Here is a 9,445-nt window from a genome sequence, read left to right on the forward strand (position 1 = left end):
CAGACCAGGCTGCCCAGAGCCACATCCAGCCTGGCCTTCAATGCCTCCAGTTATGGGGCATCCACAGCCTCCTTGGGCAACCTGTTCCAGTGCCTCACCACCCTTTATGTGGAAGAACTTCCCAACCCCAAGAGACCGCAATCTTCTCATTTTTTTGAAGCCTAAATTCAATAAAACCAGCCCTTTTCTATCCAAAATGTCAGGCTAAATTATCAGCTATCTTCTTATGTGGTTTCTTTAATGTCAGCAATGGATCAGCTGCTTAGGGCTTTTCCCTTGAACAGGAGAGTTTTCACTTAACATATTATTGCTCTAATCGTACAGCATCACAGAACCACAGGGGTTGGAAGGGACCTCTGGAGATTCCTCAAGTCCAACGCCTTGCTAAAACAGCTTCCCTAGAGCAGGTTGTGTCAGAAAGCAAGTCAAATTCAGTTTCCATTCACTGGGTACCAAGAGTACTGCAACTGTCTTGATATAACAAGGCCTTTTCTTCAGCACAGTGACCCCTTCTCACTCCTGGAAAAGCGTTTCACTAGCAGGGTTTTAGGCTGCATGACCACACTGACCTTGCCTTGTGAGATTATGGGCTTATGTCTTCTCCCTTGTTTTGGGATGGCACAGACCAGTCACCAGACTCTTCTTTGTGCTGCTCTCAGGGTGAAGATGTTCTCGTTAGAAGCTCAGAACTCATCTATTCTGGAGAATTAACCAAAGTCTCCCACCCTCAAGCCAAGAGCCAACAGAGGATGTTCTTCCTCTTTGATCACCAGCTTGTCTGCTGCAAGAAGGTATTTTGGATAATCAAATACAAACACTACTGCAATGCTGAACCACTTCCACAGTTCATTTTGAGTTGTTCTCTATCTAAATCCATAATACTTAATTCTGCTTGCATCATATGAGCTTCTTGCACAGATTGATGTGCATTCAGTGTGGTTTTTCCTCTGGTGCCCCAAGCCAGGTGCACCTGAGCAGAGCAATACACTAACTGCTGGCCAAGTCCTTATAGAGGAGACAGAAGCACCACATTGCTGTTGTTCACACACACAGTGCAGGTGTGCATATGTGTGCACCTATTTAAACAATAAAAGAAATATTCCTTGGTTGAGCAAAGGTAAGGTATCTTCCATTGGAATTTCAGAACTGAACATGCCATTTTTTTCCATTATCTGTGGTGGCTCCTGGTAACTCAGTAACCATTTTATTACTGTGTTGACACTTTTCATACTATAAATACATTTAATTGGCAACATGAAAAATAAAAACTAATTAGGATTTCTTTTTTGCTGACATGGAAAGCTGCATGCAAATACTACTTTCTAACAGCAGCATAATGGAGATTTGAGACCACATCCAGAGTGCTTCAATGTAGCTGATGACGTCCCAAAAGTGGAGATGCCAGCCTGTTATTGACCCCACCAATAGAAGAAACCGAATGATTCCAGTCAATGCAAGCAGACGGAGCTTAGCACTCTGCATTTCCAGAGATTTAAATCCAGCATCATCTTTTCTTACAGCATTATAGTGCCCAACAGAAAGATTCAGTATTCCAGCATCTCAAAGAAAATGAATGCTTATGGCACGGAGAGGACAAGAAACACAAATCTGTATAATTGTGTGATCTCTTACAGGACCTTCTGCGCCGGGATATCTTATATTATAAAAGTCGGATCAACATGGATGATATGGAAATCCTGGATGTAGAAGATGGAAAGGACAAGGACTTCAGTATCAGTGTGAAAAATGCATTTAAATTACACTGCCGCGACACTGAGGAGGTCCACTTATTCTGTGCAAAAAAGCCTGAGCAGAAACAGCGCTGGCTGAAGGCCTTTGAGAATGAAAGGAGACAGGTTCAGCTCGACCAGGAGACAGGTACAAAAAGCAGTGCTGTGATTCAGTGGGTTTGATGTGTTTTTTTGAATACTGACCAATGCACAGGAGTTAGGGGGCTGTGGGGGTGAAATCCATGCTCTGGACTGCTGACTGTAACATGCTGAACGAATTTATGCAGTTGAATAAAGTACAAACCATGGTGCTCAAAGACACTGCAGTATGCTGTCCTCGCAGAGCTTAAGGTCTTTAATGAGTTCAGGCAGGACTGGCAAAATACTCAATGCAGTCACACAGAATCTTGATTATTTTGTGGTATAGCATGTGAGCTGCAACTTAAGGTTGCAGCTCAGCACCACATAGCATTTTGCACACTGCTCCCCTTCCCAGGGGGATGGAGGGGAGAATGGGGGAGAAAAAAAGTAAAACCCTGGGGTTGAAGTGTGTGTGTGTGTATACACAACATGAATGTATGTAACAAGTGATGCACAAGCAGCTGTTCCCAAACAGTGGAAGAGAGAGAGAGAGAGAGAGAGACAGAGACAGAGACAGAGAGACAGAGATGAACTCCATTCAAAATGCCTTCCACACGTTGCCTTGTGTTATGGAATATCCCTTTGGCCAGGTTAAGTCAGCTGCCCTCACTCTTTTCCCTCCCAGCTCCTTGGATCCTTCACTGAGAACAGTCTTGGCTCTGTACAACACTGCTTAGCAGCAGCTGTAAACATTGATGTGTTGTCAATGCTGTTTCTCTCAAAGAACCAAAGCAGCATCATACCAGGCACTGAGGAAAACCACTTCTACCCCAGCTGAAAGCAAGACAGCTTGACATAGCAGCATCTGCACAGAATACAATCAGTCAGTGGTGCAAGAGGATTTTCAAGTTTCTGTCCAATTAGTGCTTAGTTCAGACATGGAATCCAATGAGATCTGAGCTGCAACTGCTCTGACCTGGTTCTGTCAGCCAGCAGGGAGGCGTGCAGGCAGGTAGGGAGCCTTGCAGCACAGGTAAGGGGAGCTGTGCACCTCTGGGAGGAATTTTGACTCATGACCTCCCACCTCAGGCTCATTCCAACCTGTTTTTCTTACCGCCTCTGCAAGCATGCTCCCATGAGGTACAACGTGATGAGCTGCTGCTGACAGCCCCTCTTTTTATCTTCAAGGTTTTTCAATCACAGAGATGCAGAAGAAGCAAGCAATGCTAAATGCCAGCAAGCAGCACCACACTGGGAAGCCAAAGGGTGAGTCACTCCTGAGCACAGAAATGCTGCTAGCTCTGGTGGTGGCACTTCTGTTTTACACTGCTGCTGTTTAATATATGTCCTCTGTGGGCTTTGCCTTTTTCTTTCCTTTTTTTTTAATATATATTTTGAAGACTTAAGGTAGTGACTACTTGCTGCTGTGTTACGTTGCTTGAGTTTGGGTTCTCATGGGCACAGAGTTGTGAAACAGGTAGGGAGCAAATTGAAGCAGTCACTCTCAGCTTGCAGATCTACAGAAAACTAAAATCATTCTCATCTAAGAATGAAGAACTGTAAGCAAGGCATCTTATATTTAGCAGCACAATCCATCAAGGAGACAGAAGGCCATGCACTGATGAATATTAAGCATCCAAGAACTGCATGATATGTAATCAGATCACTCTGTAATCTCTCCACAATTGTCTTCAGAATTGTCCTGCCATTTAGTTTTCCATATTGCAAATCATTCACGCTCTTTCTAGTAAGTTCCAAACATTCCATCATTCATACCAGCACTGTCCATTCAGCTGTCTTCAAAGGAATATTGACTCCAGTCAGGACTCCATGGTCCCATCTCTACCAAGTCCTGGTAGCCATGAGCCTCTATTAGATCCATTTGGTTACCTCTCTTGCTGTGGCTGCTACAGCTCTCTTCTACTGAGTTCAAACTAAGAATTCATAGCATTACCTGGGGACCAGTGTCAGAAAGAAGCACTTCACCCAGTACCCAGAAAAAGTCTGTTTTTTTGGTTTTTTTGAACTGTATGGACAGTGCTCAGACATGGCTCTTCAGATTCAATAGAGCAATTCTGCTTGCTAAAACTCCACTGCTGTGGATTTCCCCATGCTTTTACCATGCAGGATGTCATAAACAAGTAAAGGCACATGAGTATCAGCTCATGAGTTTGTCACTAGCAATGAGCTACAGCTGTTTAGCTGCACCTTATTGTTGACAGAACATCTGTCAGTTACGCTTGGCATTTCTGGGACTTCCATAACACTAACACTGAAGGGCACTGCTGAAATAAAGAGTAATGCTGAGGCAAATCAAATTCACTGTCCTGCAGCTTTAATGGGTACAGGGAGGGTTTGTGTGCTCAACTCACGTGCTTTGCTGTCTCCTTGCTGTCACAGCTGTCACCAGGCCATACTATGACTTCCTGATGCGACAGAAGCATCCCACCCTGCCTACCACGCTCCCACAGCAGCAGGTCTTCATGCTGGCAGAGCCCAAGCGCAAACCCTCGAACTTCTGGCAGAACATCAGCAGGCTGACACCCTTCCGGAAATAAGGACAGCCCCGCATTTGTGCCTGAACCCCTTCTGAGAAAGCACTTTATCCACCAGTCCTAGGAGGTGGAGCCCAGGTTCTTCCAATCCTTTGTTTACAGAGGATGGCACGTGTGCTCCTGCCTTCTCTATTTATCTTGCAGACCAACTGACCCCCTGGCTCTGAGGTGAGACACTGCATGCGTGCTTGCACACGCGTGCATCTGTGCTAGGTCCCAGTGAGCCAGCCTTGCACAGCACTCAAGAGACAAACTTCCAGGAAGAGATGAGAATGGAGCCTGATCTGTTTCATCTGAAAAGGTTTTGCCTGTCAGCTGTACTTTGAATCATTCCATTCTGCTGTGACCACCGCTGCTGTCTGGCAGCCTACCAGCTCTGTCCCCCACTGACACGCTCAGAACAGCTCAGTGTTGCTGACATTGTATGTTTTGCAGGGAGGAGCAAACCCTTCTGTTCTCTGCCCACCCCTGTTCCCCACCTTTCACCTCAAGGACACGATCCTCCTACGCCCTTCTAACTAACTCAGTTAGCCTCTGCTGGCACTCAGACGAGACAACAGTGAGTATTGCACTGTGACCCTTTTCTTCCCTTTAATTCAACAACACTGATGAACAATATGGTTTGTTAAACGGTGCCAACCAACCTGCAGCATGAGTAACATTCAGGAGTCACTCTAGTGGGTTCGTTACATAAGTTAGAGAAAAATGTGCCTAAATTAATACTGTACTCAACTCCTTAGATTCTCTTCTATCATTCTGCCATATTTCCTGGCCAATGAAAATGCTCATTGTTTGTAATGTGTTTATTTATGGTATAAACCAGAACTGTGTATTTTGTAAGTCTGTAATTGTTCTTGTCAGTTGTTAACTCAATGCCTGTTTTGTCTGTTTTATTTTATTTTTAAATAACAAAAGATCAATATTTGAAAACTGCTCCCAGAAGTCAGAGTCTGCAGTTCAATGGCGTAAGAAAGACTGAAACCACAATTGTTATGCAAACTTCTACAGACTCAAATTATTAGAGGGTTTTGATACCTTTACAAACAGACATCCTAAAGCTACTTACAACTGGCCAAGTTTTGACATTAAAAGCCTCACTTTAGGTACCCAAGTTTCAAATGGTGGCCAAGAGAAACTCATCTGTACCTTGGTTAGCAAAAAGAAAGATTTGCCTTACCTTAGTGAGAGTTAGAAGCCATATTGACCTAATTCCCTAGCTTAGAGACATCTTGTGACAGCAGAAAGTAGGCACTCCTTTGTTCCAACATGATGCTATTGTAAATGAGCACTAACTGCCTGCTGAGTTCCCAGGTCTGGTGTTTGATGCTGTAGCTTACTGAAGTTTGGTCATCCAGGGACATCTGAATTTAGTAGCATGTACAAAGTCATTCTTGCACTATATCTTCTCCCCAGACCAGGGGCTACATTTAATTTCATAAAGAAACTTGTAAAAGTGACTCTGTCTGTGTCTGACGTGTCTTATCCATGTAAAATTGTTTCTCTTCAAAATCATTGTTCCTCTCGTAACCTAGAATGTGCTGCTCAGCAGCAGAACCATGCTAGAAGGCCTCAGTGAAGCCAACCACAGAGGGCAGGCAGATGGAAGTGAGATGTAGTACAAGAGATGCATCCACCCATCACTCAGAACATGGACTGAGGTTAGCAAGTCAGCAGCATCTAATTCCCAGACTCCTGCTAGTTAAAAATGATAAGGAAACATCAATAAAACCATTGGGGATAAGTAAGCTCACTCTGAGTAATATAGAATTAGAGAGGATCATCAAGTTGAAGCTTGGAGGAGAACGCAGCTGTTCCTTATGGGCCCTGCCCACCTGCAGTCTGCTGTCACTGTTTCTGGGAAAACACGCAACTCCATGCTCTTCTCCAAGGCAGAACCAGATGCAACATCACCACTTGATGCAGTCCTCCACAGAATGGTGATAGGAAACCACATGAGAAAACCCTTCCACTCTCAAAGCTGCCTGCCTGTGAAGGTGCAGCGCGCTCCCTCCCCTTCCACATCTCTCCAAGCAGCAGGAAAACGGGGCTTACCAAGCAGGACACATTCTTGAGCTGCCTGCCTCGCAGTAACTTGAACCAGCACAATCATTTGCAGATCTGTTCTGGCATTGCCAAAAATACATCTGTGGTGGGACGCAGCAGTCAGGAAACCAAGGCACTGGGGCATTTACAGGAACAGCCTTTAAACACTGCATAACCAAGCATAGTTCAATAAACACAGACAGGTAAAAACAAGAAAATCTGCACTGCTAACCTCACTGTGCTCAGCACCTTCCCCTCTCAGCAGCTCTTGCTCCTTCAGCCCACACACCTGTATCCCCTCTCTGTCTCCCCATGGCCTGGAGCACTGTGCAGTCAGAGCTGACAGCACCCAGCACAGAAGCAGCAGTTGGGCTGTGCTGCCTGAAATAAGAAACAAGTCTTGATCACTGGAAGGAAAGAGGTTTCAGGATTTTGGGGGTGCGTGGTGGGAGGAATCCGACTCCGTAAGACGGCACTGCAGTAAAGCCCATTTCCTCCTCAACAAATAGAAATATTTGAAGTGCCACCTCCCAGGCCCATGCCCTGTATGCCTTGAGTCGCCTCCTGGGCTGAACTGCAGATAGGCCTGTCCACTGTGTGGGTCCTGTAATGCTGCTGCCCATCCAGTTGGCCTGAGGCCTCCAAAAACCGTGCTCCCAGCTGTGGGGACGTGGCCTACAACCCCAGGCAGCAGCTACACCATTGCCCAGTGTGAGCACAGTGCCATTTCACGTTCATCCTTTGCATATGCACACTTCTTTTTCTGGGGAACAGGCCACTACTACCAGGCTTGCATGAGAGAGTTTCATCCTCCGAAGCGCTGAGCACAGAAACATTCCTGTTGGACTTCACAGCACCCAGAATGCTGAGTGATTACCCTCAGTGCACTGCACCCACCACAACAGGGTCAGCTTTGCAGAAAACATGCATAAGTAACAGGAGGCAATCGTTAACTTTTGTGTTTACCCTGAATGTCTGCACCTCTCCTTTCCTCTTCCATGTCTGTTTTGATTGGCCAGGAAGAAAAATGCATTGGCATGGGATTGATCCATTTGCTGAGGTTAGGAGCTCTGTACTTGAGGGAGGGGGAGGAACGCTGGATTAAGGCAGCCTGACCCAGGCCAGAAGGGGCTTTGGGAATTGATGCGGTGCAACCCAACACCATGTCCTGGAATAAGCCTCAGTGGCACGCTGCATCAGGTTGCTCACAGCCTTGTCAGGCTGCTGACAGATGATGGATGCTTGATGCTGCTGCCAGATGATCAAGAATGAAGGTTCTCCAAAAACTCTGGGTCCCAGTTGAGCAAAGGACCAGCCATATTCTGAAAAAAGTTACTGCACCCATTTGAGGGCCTATTTGCACCTTCTGATACCTGTTTTTAATGTGTATTTTGTAGTACACGACACTTCAAGTCTACACTGAAATCACTCCAGTACAAATTCCCATCTATTCTACTGAATGAAATGGGGTGAGAACGGCACAGAAACTACACAGCACCCAATGCTCTGCAGGTACTTGGTGCACTAAAAGACATCCCCACACCAACACACAGCTAAGAGCTGGCTACTAGCACCTCTGTAGCAATACTTAGAACAGTACATATGCATCAAGTCACTGAAGTTGCCAGATTACTTGCCATCTTTTCCAGAACTTGTTTCATATCTCATCTCATCAGTGCACACAGAAAATTTATATAGAGAGACTTTATAGAAATATAGAAATGTTTTTAAGTGCCCAAACAGACTTCTCTAGCCAAACATCATCCCAGTGAAAGAAAAGTTATTTATTTACAGCAGAGAGAAATATATTCTCCCTGAGACTGCCTGTCAGTAATATTCTTAATAAAGTGGCTTCAGTTGGGATCCTGCTCTTGTAAGGAACAATTGGAGAGAGGATCTGATTCCTTATGCAAGACTGAAATCAGGTATAAAAGTTGATCACACAGAAAGAGTGGCAACCTTGTAACATAGCAGGTGGAGTTACAGCACTAATTAACAGGTAAGAATCCAACCACACCCCCACATCTGTACACCCATTTGTGCATCTGCACGGGATTTCATCAAAAAATGACATCCTTATTTCCTATCCAGTACCAACTTCACCAACACAAAACCTGAATGAACCGTGTATCCAATCTTGTGTTACTCCACTGATTTCAAATGATCATGCACTCAAGCCATCTCATCTCCTAAGTTCTTACTGAATAAATGGTAAAGTGTACATGTGCTATAAAGATGTGCTAAGCAGAGTAACCGATACTGCATTTCCCTCCTCATCTTTCATCCGGATTTTCAATGGAGGCATTCAGCATTGTACTGTCAAGGAGAATTGTCAGAGAGAATGCATGCAAAGGACACAAGCTTTACAAGCTTTCTATGTGTGCACGTTAGGTGATGACCTTGTAGACCTTCCCAAACTCAGAGTAAAGGGGTTTTCTGACATATGAGCACCAGGTTAAGTACAACTTCTGTCAAGCTTTCTGAGCATACCAGACAGAACCGTCTCAGATTCACCAGAGAAGTCTACCTGAAGCATGACCAAGCAGAGACAAAACTGCAATACTCACCTCCCCTCCTTTGGGATGAACCCTCTATGTGACCAGAAACATACATTTTCATGCAGAAAAACAAACAAGCAAACAAACAAAAAAACCAACCCAAACCAAACCAAAATGAAAAATCCTAAGTTCCTGCACTGAGTCTGAACAGCAACCACTCAACTCGACCCAGGGGTTGTTGGGTGGTCCTGGTTGTTTCTGGTTGTGAATGCCCTCTTCCCTCCTGTAGTTAAGTGCATGGAAAAATTCTTGTGAAAAGCAGTTGTGTTTCCTAATGAGCAAAGCCTGAGCAGACTCCACTCAGGCAACGCATGGGCTTATGTGAACCAGTCACAAGAATGGCTTGCTGAAGCTGCCACTCCAACCAAAAGAACAAGTGGCTGCTAATAACTCAGTTTCTACCTTTAAAAGAAAAAAAGAATCTCTATTTTGTATTACCAGTCTGGAATTATGGAGTCAGATGGACTCACTGGAAAAA

General features: G+C 45.0%; 1 protein-coding gene across 1 annotated transcript; it reads left to right on the forward strand.

Annotated features, from left to right (window-relative positions):
* Positions 1 to 663: 663 nt before the first annotated feature.
* Positions 664 to 9,445, forward strand: LOC104912621 (rho guanine nucleotide exchange factor 4-like). Its single transcript, XM_010716628.2, has 4 exons — positions 664 to 791; positions 1,635 to 1,878; positions 3,000 to 3,077; positions 4,212 to 9,445. Exons 1-4 carry the CDS (start codon positions 750 to 752, stop codon positions 4,367 to 4,369), a joined length of 522 nt encoding a protein of 173 aa, XP_010714930.1. The 5' UTR covers positions 664 to 749; the 3' UTR covers positions 4,370 to 9,445.

The sequence above is a fragment of the Meleagris gallopavo genome, chromosome 11 (genome assembly GCF_000146605.3).
Source record: "Meleagris gallopavo isolate NT-WF06-2002-E0010 breed Aviagen turkey brand Nicholas breeding stock chromosome 11, Turkey_5.1, whole genome shotgun sequence".
Taxonomy (NCBI): Eukaryota; Metazoa; Chordata; class Aves; order Galliformes; family Phasianidae; genus Meleagris; species Meleagris gallopavo.

Coding starts and splice junctions, on each gene's coding strand:
- LOC104912621 (XM_010716628.2), top strand. CDS start 750: ATGTTCTTCCTCTTTGATCACCAGCTTGTCTGCTGCAAGAAG. Junction 792..1,634: donor AGCTTGTCTGCTGCAAGAAG/GTATTTTGGATA, acceptor GATCTCTTACAG/GACCTTCTGCGCCGGGATAT. Junction 1,879..2,999: donor TCAGCTCGACCAGGAGACAG/GTACAAAAAGCA, acceptor TTTATCTTCAAG/GTTTTTCAATCACAGAGATG.